Source organism: Choloepus didactylus, chromosome 16 (genome assembly GCF_015220235.1).
Source record: "Choloepus didactylus isolate mChoDid1 chromosome 16, mChoDid1.pri, whole genome shotgun sequence".
NCBI lineage: Eukaryota > Metazoa > Chordata > Mammalia > Pilosa > Megalonychidae > Choloepus > Choloepus didactylus.
Genome location: NC_051322.1, coordinates 18,172,829 through 18,196,591, shown reverse-complemented (window position 1 = coordinate 18,196,591; position 23,763 = coordinate 18,172,829). Strand labels below are relative to the sequence as shown.

Genomic DNA, 23,763 nt, shown 5'->3' with positions numbered 1-23,763 from the left:
TAGGTGGCCACAGAATTACCCCATTAACTAGAACCTGCAGCCTTCTGCCTATCCCCACCTTCCCTGGGAGAGTACTTCAGTAACACCTAAGTAGGAGCTTGTTTTTATCAAATTACTGCTTTACTAGCATTGCTATGTAAAATAGCTATGGTCACTCCCGCACAGCCTTTTTGGAGTTTGGTTTTGGAGGATGGAGTTAGCTGAGACCCTGAGGAGTTGGAGGGGAAGAGCCAGAGAGGGTGGGGGTGGAAACTGGACCCAGGAGGGTCCTGAGCAGCCCTGTCAGATCTGGAATCCTCTAGGCAAAGGAGGGGTCAGGCTGGGAGGGGCAGGGACCCTGCAAGCTCTGGGGAGCCTCAGTTTCCTCTGAGAGGGTTCATCCTGCAAGTGGAGGGGAAGACAGTTGGAAGCTGAGATCCAGAAAGGAGGAGGAGATGGCCAGTAAAGGCAAGTGTTGCCTTCTCCAGGATGTGCAGACATCCTAAAAAGTTTTCTAGATTTTTTCTTTTTTATTCCCAAACCACATTTCCTTAAATATATATGTATATACATGCATGTATGTATGTTGCCTTTTAAGTTGTGTATATAATCTATTGGCATTTGAAGGTTTGAAGGTATACTGCAAAGTATATAATGTTACTAGAGAACAAGGTAGGTTTCTGTTTAAGCTGCACATTAAATTAAATTAAAATCATAATTTTCTGCCTTACTACAACAAATATTTCCCACAGCAAAATTGCTGCTGCTCCTTAAAAGATCTATAATCCTATAGCTGTATCAAGCAGACATGTCAGTTTTGGGGTAGAATTAGATAGTGGTGATGGTTGCACAACCTGGTGAATATATTTTAAAAGACAGTGAATTGTACACCTTAAAAGGATGAATTATATGTTATGTGAATTATGTCAATTAAAAAAAATCAGTGTGCATAGTCATAGTTAGATATAAGCTTAGGAGAGAGAAATGGATTCTTAGGAGTAATCTGGGAACACTTGTTTAAAAACCAGACATCTGGTCACTTCTGAGAGCAGTGACTTCCCCATTTGCACCAGGAGATGTAGAGCTCCAGGGTTAGATGAAGGATGGATTGAATGACTCATAGCTACAGTCCTAAACATGGAAGCCAGTTATCCACATGTGCCCATCAAATGATGCTCAGCTGTCACCGGGGTTTGGAGTCCAGGGCTCAGCAGTGCTCATGTGTAGCTGCTTCAGGGGTAGCCCTCATACCAAATTCCCCTAAAAAGTCCCTTTCACTGTGTGTAACACAGACAAGCATGCGCTTATCTTAGAGAGACTGTTTCAGCTTTCTTTTGGGTCAGAGGCAGTTGATAACCTTTATCGTCTAGATATAGCCCCAACCACATATTTGTCTTATTTGCCTTTATCATCAGCATTGCAGTAGTGTTCACACATTATTAGGCTCAGATAAATCCTATTTGTTTGGCAAAATTTGCATTGACCCCATTCAGTTTTACTATTTTGTCCCTGTTCGTCTTTCTCCCATGTGCATCTGTTACAGTGCTAGACACAGAGAAAGGAAGCATCTGCCTACCAAGAAATGGGTTCCTATGAAAAGCAACGTGAAAAAGAGACCAGAAGGGAGAGATGGGGTGGTTTCTAGTAAGTCATTCATCCTAGTTTCCACTGGGCTCCCTGCGATGTCCGTCCAGTGTCCACCGGGAGGGTTAGCCCTGTCAAGGGTACAGGTCCAGCATCACAAACAAGTCCAAATACAACCTTCCAGCACACATCACCCTAGCAACACCATGGTACCTTCTTATCAAAATAGCCATGTTCCTGTCCCCAGCCTTCCGGTCAGCCCTTGGCTTGACCAGGGTGAGATCAGAATGGTTCATGTTGGCTGCACCCCCACTTGGCTGGCCTTGGGTCTCCTGGTTTGGGTTCTTTACAGACTTCCTGCCATAACTGAGGTATTCCGAGGATGAACGGCTTCCTCCAGGCTCTATTATTTCTACCCCCTCCATCCTCGCTCTTAAATATGACCATTGAAGCCCTCCATGACCCTGGCTAGCTTTGTGTCCCGTCTCCCACCAGCCTTCTGGTGACACTGTGTGCTCCAGCTGTCCTCCAGTTCTCATGTTCCCACCCCACCCGGAAGGTCACTGCAGACCTCATGGCCTCTGTCTGAACTGTCCACTTTGTCTACAAAGTCTTCCTTGTCTCTCCCCCGACTTCTAACCACCAGTTCCTATTTCCTCAGCTGGCTAATTTCTGTTTATCCTGTAAGACTGAGTTCACTTATCATGCCCTTTGGGAAACCTCCCCTGGCTTTCTTCAGCTGGGGTGCGGGGATACCTGCCTTGCTCCCATAGAATGCCGATCATGCCTCCATGGAAGCACACACCCCAGCTGTGAGCTTACCACTAGGCTCTTCAGTCCATGGAGGGGAAGGTATGTGTATTTTGTAACTTTGTATCCCTAGGACCTAGCAAGGAACTTGAGGTGTTGTGTGCCATGTAGTATGCATAAATTGACCTCTGCTCAGCTAAACCCAACTGTGCAGTTTCACTTTTCATTTCCAGCATGACTGCTTAACTGAAGTGGTTGGTTGGTTTGGTTTTTTTTTTTCCCCTTTTCTTAAACTGAGAAGGCTGATGAGGAAAAGAGTTTTTCTGTGGCAAACTGATAAGAATCTCTCAGTGATTATAGGGGACTTGTTTTTTCTTTGTTTTATTTTGTTTTGTTTTACTTAGATGGGCAGATTCGGAAATTAGATTTGCATTAGAGTCGTACAGTTTTGAACCAGAAAGGATCCCAGAGACTCAAAAAACTTAAGCAGCTTGTCCAGGATCCCCCACCAGCAGATGCCAGGGACTCCTAATACCAAACCCACAAGGATCCTACATTTCCTTGCTGTTTTTTTTTTTAAATGCTTATTATTTTTTAATTAAGGTGAAATATGTATGACAGAATTTGCCATTTTATCCATTTTAAGTATACAATTCAGTGGCATTAATTACTTTCACGTTGTATAATCATCCCCAGTGTTTATTTCCAAAACTTTTTCATCACCCCAAACAGAAACTCTGCACCCATTAAGCAATAACTCTCTTATTCCCCTTTCCCGCAGCCCCTGGTAGTCTCTAATCGACTTTCTGTCTCCATGAATTTGCCTAATTGAGATATTTCATATAAGTGGAATCGTACAATACTTATCCTTTCATACCTGGCTTATTTCACTTAGTATAATATTTTCAAGGTTCATCCATGTTGTAGCAAGTAGCAGAACTTCATTCCTTTTTATGGCTGAATAATATGCCATTGTGTGGATAGACCACACTTTGTTTATCCATTCATCCATGCATAAACCTACCTTTTGTCTATTGTGACTAATGCTGATGTGAACACTGATGTACTCTTCCCACTTTAAAAAATTCTCTGCATATTAAAAGTAAATTTTTAAAAGGTAAGCAGTATTAAACATCTCTTGAAATTCAGAGATAACTTGTAAAACCAAATTTAACATCCCCTGGAATGATCCCATCATAGGGTCTCATTATATTCTCCTACCATTTTATGGCCCAATTTGACAGAACATATTGTCCACCATATGTTGACAAAGAAGTGGGACCAATTTTCTGTGTAAAAGCAGTTTTCACCAGTCTGTATACAATTTGTAAATTTTCCTTTCATCCATCATATTATAAGGATTACCAAGATATTTTTTTAATTCTTAAAAAGATGTTCATGACAGTATCAAATGGTTGTATACATTCTTAGAGGAAATTAAGCTGGAATGAGAAAGTGACCCTTTTTTGGTGATATTCCATAGAGTACTTTCAGAAATATGTATGGTATTATGGTTTTCAGAAATATAATTCGGTGACTCTCTTTTTGTTTTAACCAGAAAAACTTGTGCATGACCTTTACCTGGTGTCACTTTTTGTTCCCAGGTGACTTTTCAGATCACTGTTCTGTGTCCCAGTGAGAGGCATTACGAGCGGTTTGGACGATGCTGCAACAAATGTGAGCCAGGTAAGTGGTTCTGAGCCACTGTCTCAGTTAGCCAGGGCTGCTGGAACCACCACCACAGACCGTCTGGCTTAAACCACAGGATTTACTGTCTCACAGTTTTGCAGGTAAAAGTTTAAAATCAGGGTGTCATCAGGACCACGTTTTCTCCAAAGTCCATAGCATCTGGTGGTGGCTTGGTGGCAGTCAGTCTCCAGCTGTCACCTACTCATCCCTACCTCTGTGTCCACATTTTCTTTGCTTCTAAGGGCTCCAGTGATTCAGTTTGGCCTCATCTTAACTAGCAATAACTTCAAAGATCCTGTTTACAAATGGATTCCCATCTACAGGACTGCTAGTTAGGACTTGAACATGTCTTTGTGGGAAACATGATTCAATCCCTGACAGCCACTTTTCATTTTCCCTCAAAAGTGGGTGGGAAGTAGAGTTTTTATTTATCTTTCTAACCTAAGGAACGATATCTGTCTTGCCAGGTGTAAAAAGAAGTTGGGTAGCTTTTTCACAGTAGTGGCAGGTTGTAATGTCTGTCATTCTGAAGACAAAAATCTTTCTCTCAACAGACAAAACCACTTAAAAGTCAAAAGCAATTTCAGAAACTGGTTCTTAATTCATGCTGGAACATAATTTTCCAAAACACTATTTCTTTGAAAGGCAAGAAGGTTTTTAAAACCACATTTTAGCACATTGTGATGCAAACCCTCAAAACATGAAGTGCAACTCTTATTTAAGATTATTATTTCCATGGAAAATGTCTTTGGAATAATCCTAGTAGGATGGTGTGCTGCTGGGGACTGCCTAAACTCTCTGCACTTCTCCCCACACACCTTCTGTGGAGCAGAAGGACACTGGTTACCACTTTCTAAAAGTTAATCTGCCCAAAGTGTGACCAAGTATTTCTGCAGCTCCAGTGTTGCTCAGGTCCCCTGGTCCTCACTCTCTCAGCTTCTGGGGAGCAGAGAGTATCTCTGAGGAGAAAGGTAAAGTTATCTTATATCAAGACCCTTTGAATATTTTGACTACAAATATTCTCTTGGATATGCAGAACCAAGACCCAGTGATTTTCAAATGTGTGTGTGTGTGTGTGTGTGTGTTTATGTGTGTGTGTAGGACCCTATCAAACTAGTCAGCCGTGAGCCCACGGTGCACGTGGGACAAAAGAGACTAACAGTCCAGAATGAAGGCAAGGGGGAGTTTGAAGATGGAGGGGACATAATAAAGCTCCTTTCATTTTGTCCCCTTTTTTCCTGCAGGGGTTCCAGGGAACCGTTAAGTTCTGAAAACCAGAGTTCTCCTCCTCCATCAGTAGAGTTTTGAGGTGGAAAGAATTGTCTTTTACTTAGGAGAACTAAAAAGCTGCTGTGAGTAGACACAGCAAACCCGGGAGAGGTGATTTTAGCCAGACTGGAGGCCCGAGGAGCCCCAGGGCTCTGCTCTCAGTGTGCACGTGCCCTTGTCCTGCCTGTCATGTCTTTGGGAAATTTCCTGGGATCATGGTTCATGTAGATTTATGCATTGTTTTCCCTTCTAATTTAAGGAAAGTACATGTCTTCTAAATGCACTGCTACCTCTGAAAGTGTATGTCTGCCCTGTGGCCCAGATGAATACCTGGATACCTGGAATGAAGAAGATAAATGCTTGCTGCATAAAGTTTGCGATACAGGTGAGTTAGTCTTGTCGGCATGTCAGTGGGAATTGTAGAAACCAAGTGTTTATCTTCTCCTTAAATCTCCTCTCCTATATAAACCACATTTTTAGGTACAGCCAGTGCTGTCTTTAGGGGCACAGGAAGAGGTTATGACCACAGACTTCCAGAAGGATGTGCTTCAGATCTCCCAAAACCCGTGTTAAAGATCTTCATGTAGAACTTCTGTTCCGGAATATGTTTACGTTGCATGCTAATCATGGAACACATTTTACAGCTTACAAAATTTTCTCACATATGCTGTATCATTTAATCCTCTCCAAAAGCCTGCAAGGTAGCTGTGATTATCCCATTTTAAAGAGGCACAGATTCAAACTCAGAGAGATCAAGTGACTTCTCCCAGATTAACACGTGCAAGCATGACTCAAAGCTGATCTTCTGCCTCTTAAGTGTTTCTCCCCATTGTAAAAATTTTGCCAACTCTTAACCAGACTGCCATATTTTTTGTCTCAAGTTTTTTTTTTTTAAATTATAGTTTATTTGTAGGAATCAAGATCAAAACATGGCTCTGAAGTCTCTTTTAACCTAGAGGCTCCTTTCCCTCTTTTTCCTTTCGCATTTAACTTATTTGTTGAAGAAACCCTGTTGTTAGTCCTTTGGAGTTTCCTTTGGTTTCATTTAACATGTTCCTCTGTCCCCTATATTTCCTGCAAATTGGTTGTTAGCTCCAGAAGGCTGACCAGATTCTGGTTTGTTTTTGTTTTGTTTTGTTTTTTTGATTTTGGCAAAACTCCTTCATAATTGGTATAGTGGACTTATGTCAGGAACCATATAATAGCTGCTTATCTAAATTTTTTTGTGACTTTTGCAGCTGTTGATGATCATGGCCTAAATCCAGTTTCATTAGAGGCTTTGAAAAGGCAGTGTTCTAATTCTATCATTCTTCTCATTTTTTAGCTGGAATGCTGTATAAAGAGAAACTTCCCTCGTCAGCTATTTGTTACCCTTAAGTACAGTACATATAGGAAAGTCAAGATAAGTACTTGGTTGTTCACCTTTATTTACCACTTTTCAACATAATACCATAATTACACAGCTTTCTCCAAAGGATTATATTAATATTTTAAATTCATGAATTTAAACCTATTTGAAGTGGCTCATTCCATTGCCATTATTATTCTTATTAGTGTTCAGATTGTCCTATTTTTTATCCAGCAGGAACCCCTTTAGTGTAGCCCCCAAGTCTTTTTTGTTTTGTTTGTTTCATCTAATCCAAGTCTTTATATATATATGTAATATATATAATATAATAAGTCTATATATATAAGTCTTTACATATATATTATATATATAATATATATTTAAGTATTTTTAATTTTTTTATTAGAGAAGTTGTAAGTTTACAGAAAAATCATGCACCAAATATATTCTGTTAGTCTACCCTATAATTAACACCTTGCATTAGTGTAGTACATTTGTCACAATTCATGGAAGAACATTTTTATAATTATACTATTAACTGCAGTCTATTGTTTAAAATAGGGTTCATTGTGTTGTACAGCCCTATGCTGTGTTGCTGTTTTTTAATTTCATTCTAGTAACATATACAACCTAAAATTTCCCCCTTTAACCACATTGCAATATATAGTTCAGTGCTGTTAATTACATTCACAATGTTGTGCTGCTATCACCACCACCCATTACCAAAACTTTACAATCAACCCAAACAGAAACTCTATGCAATTTAGCATTAACTCTCCATTCCCTATGCCCACCCCGGCCCCTGGTAACCTATATTCTAGATTATGACTCTTATCAGTTTGCTTATTCTAATTATTTCATATCAGTGAGATCATACGATATTTGTCCTTTTGTGTTTGGCGTTTCTCACTCAACATGATTTCTTCAAGGTTCATCCATTTTGTAGTATCCATCAGGACTTCGTTTCTTTTTATAGCTGAATCATATTCCATCAGATGTATATACCCCATTTTATTTATGCATTCATCAGTTGGTGGACACTTGGATTGCTTCCATCTTCTGGCAATTGTGAATAATGCCACCATGAACACTGATGTGCAAATGTCTGTTGAGTCCCTGCTTTCAAATCTTTTGGGTATATACCTAGAAGTGGAATTCTCAGAAAATATGATAATTCTATATGTAACTTTCCAAGGAACTGCTAAACTGTCTCCCACAGTAGATGCACCATTTTACATTCCCATGAATAAGGCCCCCAAGTCTTTTGATACAATTCCTCTCATCTTGAAAAGTTCCCTTGCTTCCAAGCCTTGACATTTCCTGCCTCAAACTTGGAATCAGCCATTTCTCCAATAATTCTGGGTTGTTTTTAGTGGAACATATTATTTAGAAATTTCAGTGTGGATGCTGGGGATTCATTGGCACTAGATTGGACAGAACTAGGAAATAATTTTTTTAAAGCACCATAATTTTTCTAATGTGTTGGAGACAGCTGGCATATTTTGGCTGGAGGAAGCAACATGGGAACTCCACTGAGCAGAAACATCTGATCAAGTCTTTTTTTGTTTCCCATTGCTTAGTAATGACCTTGACTCATTGCTGTCTCTTGGAAATAAAGATTCATTCTGTCCACTGCTAAAATTTATTAAAGCCAAAAATGTAGTGCGTTTAGCTATTTTAAAACATGTCAAAATTATCCATTGCCAGACAGGCTTACATTCACTTATGTTTGAGTTGGATCCTGGTATAATTAGAATTTTTCAGGGAAGTGACATGTATCCATGTATGTTCCTGTGTGTCATGGACATGTTTATGTATACTGGTGCAGCAGAGCTGACCTGGTCTTCAGAGAGTGGACATGGAAGGGAATGGGGATTTCTCCAGGTTCCCCATGCTCAGGTCTGGAAAGAATAGGAAATGTCCCTTCCTGCTGGCTGTAACATGAGAAAATGAAGGAGGGAACAAGTTTCTGGTTTGTTTTTCCCTTGGAATTCCTATAAGTATTCAGGAGTATAAGGTGCAAGGGCCATTTGGACGATTTGGACAATCAGGTGAGATGGGATCCTACAAGGATAGAAGATCTGTTTTAAATAATGTTATCATTGTGTATCATATAGATAGGTAGATAAATAGTTATAGAAACATGTATTTATCTAGAAATATAGAAATATATGTGTGTATGTGTGTATATATGTATGCCATGTACAACAGATCAACTCCATTCTACATTTTACCTGTATTCCATAAGAACTAAAATGGGACAGGAGATTTGAAGTAAGATAATTTGCTGTGTTGTCAAAAAAAGAAAAATTACAAATCTGTTAATCTGTTATCCTAATATTGAGAGAGAGGTTCATTCTCAGAGGATGCCATCAGGCCCAATCGCTCTACTTTCTCCACTTTTCACTTATCTCATTACACAACTATCCCTGTCTTCATAACTGAATAATCCTGTGGCCCTTCAAGATCCCAAGGTGAATCCCAAATCTCCAGAAACCCTGTTCTCTTAGGTCCAGCCAATGTTAGCCTTAAGAATAGTGACCACGTTTGAATTTACTAAGAATTAAGAAGCTGTGTACCACGTCTGACTGTTCTGCATTAGCCAAAATATTCAATTATCGTTAACTCCCAGCCCTTCATCTTCCTTTTAATGGGAAAATTGACTTTTAAAAAACCACAAAACTCTTAATTATTAGAGAGGAAAAAAAATCTATGGGGATATTTTAGTGTCAATGCAGGAAGTGTGAGGAGGAACTTGACAGTTCCTCAAACCTCACGTCCCGAATGATTCATTCTTCTAAGACAGCGAGGCGGGCTGCTGTGTCTGGAAGGTGTGCACCGCGCTTCCTTCTTCTCATCGCGGAGGATGCCCCACGCCTTTCTCCTCTCTCCTCCAGGCAAGGCTCTGGTGGCCGTGGACCCCGGCAACCGGACGGCCCCGCGGCGCTGCGCCTGCACCGTCGGGTACCACTGGAGCGACGACTGCGCCTGCTGCCGCCGCAACACCGAGTGCGCGCCAGGCTTCGGCGCCCAGCACCCCTGTACGCAATCCGCTCCGGGCGGCTGTCTACACTTACTAAATCGTTAAGTTGAACAGAGGGGCAGAGAGCTTTGAGCGGGTTAACGGAGTCTTTGACGCTCGGGGAGCCAAGGGGGTGCTGGAGGAGCCTGAGGAGGATCCTTGATTATCTGTGGGATACAGCGGCAGGCAAGGCTCAGAGTAAACTGCACAGTTCAGGTCCTGGAAAGGGGGTGTAAGTCATCGGTCCACGTGCCTTGTCACGCCAGCGCGTCCTTCCCCAGGGGGAAGAGGCAGTCTGCCTCCAGCAGCCCTGAATCCTTAGGATTCCCACTTAGGAGGAAAAGTTACTATTGCAGAGGTTCTTTTAGTTGTGTACTCATGGCAATTTTAAAAAATTCAATTTTATTGAGATATATTCACAAACCATACAATCATCCACAGCCCCTGGCACACTTTTAATTTGACACCTACAACTTTTTAAAATTATAAATGTAAATAGTTACTGAGGACTTCATTTGCAGCGAATTATAATGGCAGTAACACTTTTAAAAATATTCAATTGATCTAAACACCATAGCAATTTGATACCTACCATCATCCATTGCAGAATGCACTTATCTTCTTTAATTTGTAAATTTTACATAGTTCCTTTCTTTCCTTAGATTCATATCCATTCCACTTTCTCCACAGAATTTTATCCTGTTACATTTTTATGCTTGGACAGCTTTTATGGATCTCCTTTTCATACTCCTTTACATCAAATATATGCACCTATTTGAAATCTTAATTTTTAAAAATTTCCTGTGACTCAAAACACATTTCTTCTGGACTGAGTTGTCATTAACATTATTATTACACGCTTGATCAAAAATGAATACACTATATTTTGGTAAGTTATAAAAATAAAAGCTTTTGAACTTCATAATGAGTGGGATTTTTCCAATTAATTCATATATTCATGAATATTATTTATTGCTAAAATGCAACAGGATTTGTCATCATTCTATTTCCACTTTTTGTTCACATAACTAAATGGCTACGGAAGGACTTCTGTCATAGCAATATCACTCAATTCTTTCTGCAACTTCTGCATTACATGATCACATAGTGTTGTAATATGAAAAATTGTTTTTAACGACCTATCAATTGAGAACTTGATGGTGTCTTTCAATTTTGTTGAAAGCAAAGAAATAGAAACTACCTGATTCACAGAAAAATTTCTTAGTCATTTACTTTCCCATCTTACAGAAAGTATACCAAAGCAGTTTTCTCAAGACCTAACAAATGATGATTAATTATGCCTGTTAGTCTTTCACTTAAAAGCATCTTGTTTAAACCAACATACTTGGACAGGGTTGGGAGAACTGAAATTATATTCATTTCAATTTATATTGAGCAGACTGACAATACCAGAATCTAGCTGGTATTGTCAGTCCTCTTTTTCAACTGTATTGACTAAATCAGATGTGCTGTCTCTTGGAAAAAGTCAGACTTGATTTTTTCACTTATTAAAGTAAATGTCCCTATGAAAGCCCTCTCCCTTCTGAATTCCGATTCTAAGAGACAACGTCCGGAGCCTTTCTGCGAGTTTGCCACCTGGATGAAATGGGGTACTGCTGTGTTCAGACTTTCTCACCAATGGCCTCTCTGCCTTTTCTCAAGGACCCTCCTTGGGGAATGATGCCTTCTTTGATGAGAGGGGGAGAAAAGAAGGGGTGAGGTGGGTGAATGAAATTTATCACTCCTGCCCACCTTGCAGTGTATTTGAATTTAGAACAGCTCAACATGGTCCACAATGTCCAATTCATATTGCCACCCATTTGCCCTTGGTAGCTGGGGGAAAACAACTCTGCTGTGGTGCCCTGAATTCAGGGGCTTTGCTGTCATCAACTTGTCACTTTCTTTGGCCTCCTAGAGTTGTGGCACCATGGCAAGATTTGGGATGCATAAGAAGGGTGCCTTTCTTTGGAAAAGTGGGAGAAGCATGATTGTGAAAGGGGGGAAGGGAAAGGAAAACGTATAAGTAGCTGTGGAAGTCAATGGTGTGGAAATCAATGCCCTTCAAAGCTTGTATTCCTTGCAACCCAAAGGAAGTGTCTTTGTTTTTGAGGAATATTCATTTAGACAGTGATCATCTTTTAAAAGGCTGTTTGAATTATGAGAGTCACTAGATGTTAGCTGGACTTTCGTTAATAGAGTTTCGAAGCAAATCGAAATTGCTAGAACAAGGGCAGGAACCTACTTCTCAAGTTAAATTATAGAAATCAAGAATGTACTCCTACCTGATGTTGGAACAGGAACATTTAATTCCTCTTTTTAAGCTTTATTCATGAAAATAGATCACAGGGTACCACTAATTTCAAGAGTAATTTGTGGTTTGGGGAGTAGCCAATTGCCAGATTATGGTATCACGTAGTAGCCAGTGTCCTTCTTCATTACCAAAGGGTCCTTATGTGCCAGTTGCAGTGGAGGTAATAGAAATATGAAATCTGATTAATTTGTTATTTTAATAATGTAGTTTATGAAGCATATGAGAAAGATGAATAAACTTACTAACCAGGATCAGCTCCCGCTTTTAGCACTGTGGCTGATGGGTCCCACCTCTAGCCTGGCACCTGTTTTTGTAAATCAAGTTTTGTTGGGGTACAGCCTTCTCATTCAGTTATCACATTCTGTGATTACTTTTGTAATAGTTGTGGCAGAGACTGAAAAGCCCACAAAACCTAGAATATTTACAGTATGGCCCTTTGCAGAAAATAATTCACCAACCTGTGGTCTAAGGAAAAGACACCTGTAGGGATTTTTGTTTTGTTTATTTTTTATTGAAAAATCTTCATTGTCACTCCGGTTCTCAGACTGGTGAGATTAAGCTGGCCGGAAGGGGTCAGGACAAGAAATTTCCCTCAAGAGCCATAATAGGGCTGCTATTCCCTGCAGATGAAGGCTGATATAAGCCATAAAGGTGGGAAGGAAATAGCAGACAGGTGCCTGGTTAGGGCATGGGTCAGTCCGCAGGTTCTCATTTATCGGTGACCAGGACAGGGTCTCTGAGCAGCCAAGGGTCAGGACGGAGAGTGGGGACCTAAACAGTGGAGAACAGTGCTAGCGCCCGGCATAGAGCTAGTTATCTTTTGTGAACTCAATTCCGGAGCTCATTGCTGGAATCAGAACTGGTTCTTGGGTCCAGAGGGGCTGGAACTATTGAGGTACCTTGCAAGGGGCAGGGATGGGGGAAAAAAAGAGGTTGAGAGAGGCAGCTCGTGACCTCTGGTCCTCGGGAACATCCTGGCTGATCTCTAAGTGTTCCTTGTTTGGTTTTTGTATGTTCTTTCTGTTTGTTTTTTTGACAGTGCAGCTCAACAAGGACACAGTGTGCAAACCTTGTCTTGTCGGCTACTTCTCAGATGCCTTTTCTTCCACGGATAAATGCAAACCCTGGACCAAGTAAGTGACAATGAAAGGAGCTAAGAGAGGCTCCTAAAATCAACTGATTTTTAAAGAACTTGACCTCCATTGCTGGAAGCAGACTGATTATATTTGGTTAGACTTCCTCTGTAAACTCTGTCAAAATAGATAAAATCTGTCAGTTCAGCATGGGGGAAATAAACCAATCAAACCAAGTATTCAACTCAATGTATGCTGCAGCTTTTTTCCCTTTTTTAACTTTATTTAGTTGAAAATGATTAAAGACGTTTATTATCACCCACTCGGCACTCCCTCTTTTCCCAACTTCCATCACCACTGGTTTATTCTTCCAGAGGTTTGTGTGTGTGTGAGTGTGTGTTTTTGTGCATGCACACTGTGTATGTACATATAGAAGCCTCCTGTTTATATAAATATTTGTGTACCATTGACACTTTGGTTTTTCTTATTTAGTGTATTTTGGAGCTGATTCCATATTCGTTCATTTAGATCTTCATTGCTTTTTACAACTGCATAGTATTTCATTGTATTTGTATAGATGTATCTTAATTTATTTAATAAATTCCCTCTTGATAGTCATTTAGGTTGTTTCCAGTCTTTTGCAGTAATAAACAATTTTGTAATGAATAGTCTTATAAATATACTTACTATTTCACTTATGTGAGTGTATCTATAGTTTAATTCCTGGGTCTTTTCATTGCATGCTTATGTAATTTCATTGTTAAATACTAATAATCAATGTAATGATTCTTTCAGTTGCTTATATAATAATTCTTATTAAATATTTATTTTCTGATCTACTCTATAGTTTTATGTTGAAAAAAATTTCTTATTTTCAACTTGAAAAGAGTAATCATAAAAATTTATCACTTAGCTCCAGTGCTTGAAACCTTTGAAATATTCTTTACTAAAGACATCAATCTAATCTTCCTGATCACACTGTCAGAGTAGTTCTCAGAGAACACTGGCAGCAGTTACTTTTGTTTAAGAAGGCGTGACTTCCTCTCCCGAAGGAGCTAGCAATCCAGTGATGTGGAACTTTGTAGCTTTTTTTTCTTTTTAAATCAAAGCACTTAACTACTTTTCACCCCACAGTTGTACCATTCTTGGAAAGGCAGAAAAGCATCACGGGACTGAGAAATCAGATGTGGTTTGCAGTTCTCTGCCAATGAGAAAATCACCTAAAGGTATTTAAAAAGAGCATGTTGGTTGGTAGATGAACCCCACTATAATAAGTTCTTCTAGATTGTCTTAGAGGGGTTCATCTTTCACTTTTCTTTTCATCCCATCTCATCCATGGTCAGAGGCAAGGCGGGAGAGCAGGAAACCAGGTCAGGTAAACCCAGAGCAATGAAGTGCTTGAGTGGGAAGTGAAGAACAGTGGATGAGTCCATTGTGTTGTAGAAGAAATACTGAAAATGTCTCACAGTGTGGCTGTGGTTCCATTCTCATGACCAGCAAAGCCCTGGTGCCATGTGATTATTTCGAAAGAGATAGGATAGGGGCCTTCCTTTTGCCGGCAGAGGCCACCCATCTGGGGCTATCAAGGTGTTCTCTGTGTAATAGAGATGAAACCCAATGGTGCAGTGGACATGGTAGAGTTGTCCAAAGAAGAACCATGTGATGAGGGTTCCAGGCTGGCCTTGGTCGGAGCGATGCCAGCCAGAGCAGGGCTGGGCTGGACTACAGATTCCACCCTTTCAAATGTGAGTTCTCTCTGATGATTGTAGAGTCATGACTGGGAGCTCCACTGCTTCTGTTATTCTAGACCAACATCATTAATCTGGGAATTGATTTGAAGAGTTTTGTTTTTAAACTTATAGAGTAAAATTAAATAATGTTGAATTCAACTTTTCTTGTTTTCTTCCTATACAGAATCCCAAACGTATTTGCCCAGCTTAATTATTCTGCTTCTCTTCATATCTGTGGCATTAGTTGCTGCCATCATCTTTGGTGTTTACTATAGGAAAAGAGGGAAAGCACTAACAGGTATTGTATCTACACATTGGTGGTTTTTGATAATCAATCTTAAAGGAAATAGATACATTTATAGGTATATGCTTTGGAAGATGGGTGGATTCTCCACTGATTCCTGTGGGATCTGCTTAAAATAAGTGCCTTGAGCTGGTCGCAATTAAACTACACTGAAACACTCTTTATCTCATTCCTTGCTCTCTGGCAAAAATCATTCTGCCTATTTGTGTAAAAACAAACAAAAATATTCTAGCATTCGGAAAATCCATGACTTATAAGCCACGTGTTGATGTATAGTTTGTGCAAATCGGATATATAAGGGGTCACATTTATCCTGGAATACAACCATTTTAAGTGAGCCTACTTAGGGACAAAATGTTCAAGTAAATGGTGGGGAGAAGTCTCGATTGGGGTGTTATCTTGAAATATGAATCCAAAATTATGAAAAGTTGATTGTCTTATATTCAGTAAAATTAAGGTGCTCATTCTTAAGAATAAACCAAAAAAGTATTATTTTGTTTCTCAGGAATAATTTTTCTGAAAAGTTTTTTGATAGTGTCTTAAGACATCACATCATGTTTGACTTTTACACAACAGAACTAAAAAAGTATGATTTTTGCCAAAGGATTCAAGGCTTCATCAGGTTTCCTCAAAACATTCCTTAATCTTTTGGTATTCTAGTCATTCTTTTTTGAAGCACCTGTTGTTTCACCATCCTTTACCATTTTCAGTTCCTTGCTTGTTTATCTGGTGCCCTCTGCTTTGATGTGATGTGGTCAGTTCTCCTATATCACATTCATGGACTTCATGAAACCCTGATGTCACACTGGCCAATTGAGAGATTAATCAAACAGTGAAGATGGTGGTTGAAGATGTCCAATGTTAAGTACAGAGCAATGTTTCAGTAGAGATCAATTTTTTAAGTGTGTTCATCATTGAATATTTTTATTATCTACAACTGTGTGTCCGTAACAACCTTGTAACTGAGGATTTGCATCATGCCTGTCCAGACAATGAGTGCCTGCCCGTGTGGGCATGTTTGTGCCAGATAAACAGACTTCCCAATGTTTTGTTCTTTAATTTTTTTTCTCTTTGATAATATTTTACTGCCACATTTTGAAAGACAATGGGCCTAACAGTTTACTCAATCAGGAATTATGACTCCTAGTTTTCTATTCATTCATTCATCATTCAGCACATGTATGGGGCACCAGGGATGGTCTGGGCCCTGAGCAAACACCAACACTGTCAGTATCCTCGGGCTCACTGACACGTGCTAGTGGGCATCGTAGGAGTTAGGGCCACAGTGTGAGGCCGAATACCAAAAGGGAAGGTACCTCCAGGTGAGCAGATGACACAGGCTTGGGCTGAGTCGGAAGGCCGTTGGAACTAACTTGCTCAAGGGGGCCAAGGAAAATCGAAAGCATCTGTACAGAGAGAACAGTGTGATGGAGGAAACATGGTGAGTTGGGGGGTTTAAAGGAAGGCAGGTGCTGCTGGAGTAAGGAGCACAGAGATGAAACTGAGCGGCGGGCAGGTCTCATTAAGGACTTTGCTCCTTTTTAGCAAAGGGGAGCACAAACAGCCCTCTGGTTTTAGTGGAGAAAACAGATTTGGGGGTGAGTGAGAGCGGATGCAGGCACACCAGTTCGGTGGGCTTTTGCAGTCATCCAGAGGAGAGGTTACCACAGTAGTAATAATAGTACGAATGGTTATCAAATACAAATACAAATATTATTCAGTTATCAATTGCATGTACAAATATTTTTTAGTTCTATTCCTAATTGTCTAGGACTGACTCCTGAAGAGAAAGAGCTGCAACTTTCTTTTTATTTTGATATGATTTTGAAATTATAGAAAAATAGCAAGAATGATGATGATGATGGTAGCGATAGCTGACATATATTGAATATTTAGTATGTGCTAGCACCACTCTATGCATTTTACATATACTAAAATCTTCACAACAGTGCCATGAGGTAGGCATTGTTATTTTCCCCACATTATGATGAGGAGACTAAGGCTTGGAGAGGTTAAAAAAGCTATGCAAAGTCACATAATAGTCTGTGCCATAAATGAGATTACGTGTGTAGACCGCTTAGCACAGCCTGACAACATGGGAGTGTTCAGTAGACGGGAGGCCTCGTTAGCTGTTTTTATGGACTGTGATTATCTGCCAATGGAGCCTTGATGACCTCCTAACTACCTTACAAATTATATTAGTCTGTATTGTGAATTTAACATTAAATATTCATTTATGGCAGTGTAAAATTTTATCTTTGTATCATATAAATTCATAGATTTTTTTTAATTCACAGATTTTACTTTTTAGGTTTCATCACTTGTACTTTTAAAATTAGTGATGTGCTTTGAATAGGCCATGGAACATACTGTTCTTTCTTTAAGAGGCAGCAGGGTCTTGTGGACAAGGATTTGGAACACAGCTCGGTCTGACATGTAGCCTTCCTGCTTGCATTTTGCTTTCACTGTACACAGACCGGAGCTAGTTAACTGGAACCTCCATCTCTTAAATGTGTCATCTTTGGTCCCCTTTGGTGCCCACCTAGGCCTTCATAGTCAAAGAAAAGTTGCTAATGGAATGAGAAAGGACATAACTGCCACATGGACAGCACCCAAATGTGCCCAGGTATTTATCGGAACATCAGTGACAGTTTTTGCTCTACAGAGAATAGGAAGTTCTGTTTTTGATAGGAGGAGTAAGATGCCTTCGTAGTCTCTAAATCAATTGATTTGTTTTTAAATATTTTCACTCCCAGGACTATCAGTACACGACTTGCAGAAGATTATGTGTAAAGATAATAACAGACTGACAGAATAGTCAATAATCCTGTGTTTAAAATAGGAAATCTCTATTTTATTGACATCAGCATATGACACCATTATTTTGCTTTGTTTTTATAGCTAGTTTGTGGCACTGGGTCAGTGAGGCATGCGGCGGCCTAAGAGGAAATAAGGTAAAGTTAAAGCCCTTGAGTGCTTCCTTTATACTTTTAACAGTTAGGTCGATATTACTATTACTGCCAAAATTAAGCCCCATTGTTAAAGGGTATTTTAATGAGAGAATCAAATCTCAAAACCCAGGAAGCCCAAGTCCACACTCCTCCTAAATGCCTGTTTTCTTTGTATTTCATTCCACTTCTGCTATCTCTGTATACATATGTGTTATTTTTTGGTACCAATCTTGATTGTTTAATACAGATTCCCGGAAGGAAAGAGCTGCATCTTTCCTTTACACTGTAGTTATTTCGGTAACTTTTTATTTTGGTATAATTTCAAAATTATAGAAAAGTAGCAAGAATAGTACAAAAATTCCGTATGTTCTTTATTCAGATTCACCAATTGTTTGCATTTTGTCACGTTGCTTTATTATTTGCTATATTTTTTCCTGAACCATTTTAGAGTGAACAGTGGACATTGGGCTCCCATGTCCGTAAATATTTCAGTGTTTATTTCTTAAGAACAAGGACATTCTCTTACATAACTATCGTAGGTATATCAAAATCAAGGAAGTTCACAGTGGTACAATACTATTTCCAATCTACGTTTGATATTAAAACTTCAGTGATTATCCCAGTACATCCTATAGATCTATTTTCCTAGATATAAAAATGTATGAATTTTAAACCATGAGTTCATACTGATTTCTCTAGTTCTAGTCCCAACATCACAGGATTCATTCTCTTCCCCTTTTCTGTATTTGAACCTTTCCTTCTCCAGTAGTGTGAAATCTGCTCCCATTAGTCTCTATAAGTATATTCGCTCATTTATTCAATTCTCGAATACACAGAAAGTGGTTTCAGAATTGCTAACCCACTTCACAGCTAAAAACAAACCTACTAACTAGAGTTCAATATTTGTTTACAGTTCTTTTTGCCTTGAGTTGGAGGGTATATGGTAAAAATACTGTGCTGAGAAGTTATTTGGGTTAGTTCTAACTTGCTGCAGTGTAATTACGCTGTTCATTTATTCACTCTAAGTATTTGTTAGAGTCATTTGTTTCTGGCTGTGTTCATTTTAGGGTTCTTCCCCACCCTTAATGATTTGAATTTATTTTATTTTTTACTCTAATATTAAATGACACCATGAAGTGCTATGGTGAATGTTCCATCTGTACTTGTTAGAGGGAAAAATAATTAGTATAAATACCATTTTCAGCAGCGTTGGGCAGAGCTGTGTTCGATCGAATAAGTCTAGGCACTAACACGCCCACCTTCTGAATCTCCATCAGCAGGAGTCCCCGGGCGACAGTTTCAGCCGCACCCCGGTGGCAGCCACTAGCCAGCGGGAAGCTCATGAAGGTGCCTTCCTGCTGACTCTGGAAGAGAAGATGTTTTCCGAGAACATGTGCTGTCCAGATGGCCATGGAGTCCCTGGGGGTGTGGGTGCCAGAGGAGAAGATGCCCTGCTGCTCTCCGTGGTCAGCGAGGTCCAGGGTGACCCCTTCGGGCAGGTTCCCATGGAAGACGAGTATGTGGACAGGCCCTCCCAGCCCCCAGACTCTCTCCTGTGCCCGACTCAGCCCGGAAGCAAATCCACACCCCCTTTCTCTGAGCCCCTGGAGGTGGGAGAGAATGACAGCTTAAGCCAGTGCTTCACTGGGACAGAGGGCATGGTGGATGCAGAAAGCTGCGATTTTGCTGAGCCCCTGTGCAGGACTGACTGGATTCCTGCCTCCTCCGAAATGTACTTGCAGAAGGAGGTGGAGGCTGGGCATTGCTCAGACTGGGCAGCCAACTCCACCTGGGCAGGTGGCTCTGCAGACTGCAGGAACCTTCCTGGGGAGGACCGGGACCCCATCTTGGGTTCCCCCAAAAGTGGACCCTTGCCCCAGTGCGCCTATAGCATGGGCCTCCCCCTGGAAGAAGCAGCGGACATGGCAGAGGGGGGAGACCAGCCCTTGGGTGGGGCTGATGGGAAACTGCCAAGCTCAGCCAGGGGAGGAAGCCCTGGTTCCGGAAGTTCCTCCAGTGACCACCCTCCTGCATCTGGTAAGTGACTTCCCTGGTCTCTCAGCCCTGAGCCGAAAGGCTGGCTTTTGGTGCAGTGTTTTGGGGTAGGTTTCACAAACCAGTTAGGGAACTGGGGAAGTAAGCTGAGAACAGCTCAGCTTGTCCATTTTCTTTTGAGAAGCTTCTTGACAGATGGGTTTTGCTTCAGTAAACACGTTGGGTCTGTGGATGGTGCCCACTGCCCTGTGACTTACCTTCTGCTTCTGGAGCTGTTTCTGTGTTGGTACATGCCCCGTTCCCTTTTGTGTTCAAGCTTCGTGGGATGGCGTTAGAGAGTTGATTCCTCAAGCAAAACCAACATTGTCCTCAGAACTGGCCACAGTGAAACCATTCCCAGAGATTTCTGAGTGTTTTTGGTTTTAAAGCAACCTAGGATCCTTTAGTCTACCCCAAGAAAGCACTTACAAATTTTAGGAAGATAAACAAAATTGTTTAATTAATCCTTAATGAATTAATATTTATTGTGAGTCGCATGTTGGTTCTGTGCCAAATTAATGATGCGGTAAAACTGTCCTCTGATGTTTATATGAGAAGCCCCTTCTATAACCACTTTGTGTAGTAGATTTATGGAACTAGGAGGATAATTTTACAATTTAAAATCATTATAGAGATTTATTGCTGCAACAATGCTTGAGCAGGGACAACCCACCAATTATAATATTATGACTTTTCTTCACTAGGGTAAAATACCATCTGTTTTATTATGTAGTCACAAGGAACTTTGCAGCTGATGTCCCAGCTTCCTCCAGCTCTGGAGGGGTTGGGGACACTTAGAGAATCTTATGAAAGCTATAGGCACTCTGTCCAGAAAAGTGAATATATGGATATAGATTATATACTCAAAATTTTTCCTTCTATTTAGGGAATTCACAAAGTCCTCTCATCCTCAAAAATAAATAAAAGCCCATTCATGGACCACCCTCTCATTTCAAGCTGCTGCTTTCTTGCCTCTTCATTTAGGCTCAGGTAGCACTAGCAGCCTGTCTTTGATTTATTTTGTAACCCTGCCCATGGATTTTATAATTCATGCCCTCAACACAGGGACTGTTCTGCCCAGTGGAGATGGGGACTCTTAGCTTCATTTGGTAGAACAGTGGTACTTTCATCTGTTTTGTGGTTTTGCTGCAACCGATAGATTCATGGATGTACAAATTCTGTAATATCCATCCTCAGTTAAACTGGAAAGGGAAAAGATGTTTTGGGATATTTTTCAAAGAACTGGTATTTTTTTTTCCTTCAGAAGACCTCAAAATTCTTTTTTAAAATTTTAAGGTATTTCTGTGATTGAAAAGTTGGCTCTATTGTTTGTCTACATTGTTCTATTTCTTTGCTGGCATTGAGTTTCTTCCCCTTGGAAATGAGGCACGTGGAGCACTAGTCATCTGGGTTGTGGGGAGTGGAGTGGCCTATGTTTAGTCTTGGGCAGACCAGGTTTTCAATTGGTGACACCAGGAAGGTGGCATTTGCCACTGCGTGAAAATCATCAGCAGTTCTTAGAAGAACAGTGCTGGCCTGCAGCTGCTGCTGCTGCTGCTGCTGCTGCTTTTTTTTTTTTTAATTGTGATGGAACTGACAAGCCTGGTAAAATGTCAAATGTTCAGACATTTTAAAATCAGCGCAGTTTTCTTTCCTTTTCATTTTTTATTTTTACAAATAAACACTCTCTCTTCCCTTCTCCCCTTCTCCCCTGCCCCCAGCCTCTAATCTGCTTTCTGTGTCTGCACATTTGCTATTTCTAGTCATCTCTTGCAAGTGATATTGTACAGTTTTTGACCTTACGTTCCTTGCTTTTTTCACAGAGCCTAGTGTCATCAAGGTTCTTCCATGTTGCAGCATGTCTCATAACTTCATTCAACCTTATGGCCAAATAATATTCCATTTTGTGTGTATACCACATTTTGTTTATCCATTCATTTCCTGATGGGCACTTGGGTTGTTTCTGGCTTTTGACTGTTGTAAATAATGCTGCTATAAACACTGGTGTACTAGTATCTGTTTGAGACCTTCTTTTCACTCTCTTTGGGTGAATATCTAGAAGTGGAGTTGCCGAGTCATATGGTAATTCTATGTTTAACTTTTTGAGGAGCTGCCACATTGCTTTCCACAGTGGCTGCAGCATTTTACATTTCTGCCAACAATGCACTACAGTTCCAATTTCTCAGCATCCTCCCCAACATTTGTTATTTTCCTTGTTTTTAATAATAGCCATCCTTATGGGTGTGAAGTGGTATCTTGTGGTTTTGATTTGCATTTCCCTAAGGGATAATGATGGCTAATGATGTTGACCATCTTTTCATATATAAGTTGACCATGAATTATCTATTCAAGTCCTTTGCCCATTTTTTAATTGGGTGGTTTGTCTTTTTGTTGTTGCATTGTGAAAGTTCTTCATATGTTCTGGATATTAAACCCTTATTTGATATGCGATTTGAAATTATTTTTTTCCCATTTTGTAGGTTGTCTTTTCACTTTCTTAATAATTTCCTTCAATGCACAAAAGGTTTTAATTTTGATGAAATCAAATTATTCTTGTTTCTTTTGTTGCTCCTACTTTTGGTATCATATCTAAGAATCCATTGCTGGTTCATGAAGATTTGCACCTATTTTCTGAGTGTTTTAGAATTTTAGCTTTTATATTTAAGTCCTTGATCCATTTTGAGTTGATTTTTTGTATTGTATGAAGTAAGGGTCATTTTTCTACATGTGTATATCCAGTTTTCCCAAACCATTAGTTGAAGAGACTATTCTTTCTCCACTGCATGTAATTAGCATCCTTGTCAAAAATCAATTGACCTTAGATATGTTGGTCTATTTCTAAACTTTCAATTCTGTTCCATTGATCTATTTTCTACCTCTGAGACAGTACTACACTCCTTTGATTACTTTTGCTTTGTAGTATAATTTGAAATTGGGAAATGTGAGTCTCCAACGATATTTTTCTTTTTCAAGATTATTTTAGCTATTCAAGGACCCTTACAGTTCCATATTAAGTTAAGGATCAGTTTTTACATTTCTGCAAAAAAAAAGGTGTCTGAATTTTTTTTTCTTCTTAGTGTCATGAAACCAAAAGCCAAATCTGTACTTTCCCCTAAAGAGTTAAAACAATGGCGTAGACTGTTTTTCTTAATCTTTTATTTCTCCAGCACTAAACATCTAGGCATAGAAGAAAGAAAAGAAAGTGTCATCAACTAAGTAGTGTTAATTTACAAAAAGGTTACACTGCTTTTTCTGTCTTTGTCTGGTGCTTAGCTATGCAAAACATCCGTGGAGTCTGCCCAAGAACATCAGGAAGCGGGCCAAGTTAATTTTCGCCTGACTAGAAGAAGCCAGATTGATTTTATTTTTTTAATTAGAGAAGTTGAAGGTTTACAGAAAAATCATGCAGAAGATATCGAATTCCCATATACTTTCCTCTCCCACACAATTTTCCCTATTATTAACACTGCATTAGTGTGGTGCATTTGTTATAATTGATGAAACAATATTATTATAATTCTACTGTTAACTATAGTCCATGGTTTACATTAGGGTCCACTGTTGTATAATTCTGTGGGATTTTAAAAAAATTTTTATTCTAATAACATATATAGAAACTAAAATTTCCCCCTTTAACAACATTCAAATATATTATTCAGTGGTGTTGATTTCATTCACAATGTTGTGCCACCATCACCATCCTTTACCAAAACTTTTCC

At 39.8% G+C, this 23,763-nt stretch overlaps 1 protein-coding gene across 5 annotated transcripts in view; it reads left to right on the top strand.

Annotated features, from left to right (window-relative positions):
- The window catches only part of TNFRSF11A (TNF receptor superfamily member 11a), a 62,203-nt gene that overhangs the window by 17,787 nt on the left and 20,653 nt on the right, over positions 1 to 23,763 (top strand). The window contains exons 2-9 of one of the 5 annotated variants that reach the window (XM_037806273.1): positions 3,918 to 3,999; positions 5,531 to 5,656; positions 9,517 to 9,660; positions 12,992 to 13,085; positions 14,160 to 14,251; positions 14,940 to 15,053; positions 17,961 to 18,013; positions 19,291 to 20,047. In XM_037806273.1, coding sequence (XP_037662201.1) covers positions 3,918 to 3,999; positions 5,531 to 5,656; positions 9,517 to 9,660; positions 12,992 to 13,085; positions 14,160 to 14,251; positions 14,940 to 15,053; positions 17,961 to 18,013; positions 19,291 to 20,047 — 1,462 coding nt within the window. Of the gene's footprint in view, positions 1 to 3,836; positions 4,000 to 5,530; positions 5,657 to 9,516; positions 9,703 to 12,991; positions 13,086 to 14,159; positions 14,252 to 14,939; positions 15,054 to 17,960; positions 18,014 to 19,287; positions 20,048 to 23,763 lie in introns of those variants that run through there. The other 4 variants (XM_037806272.1, XM_037806271.1, XM_037806270.1 and 1 more) reach the window with 4 other exon arrangements.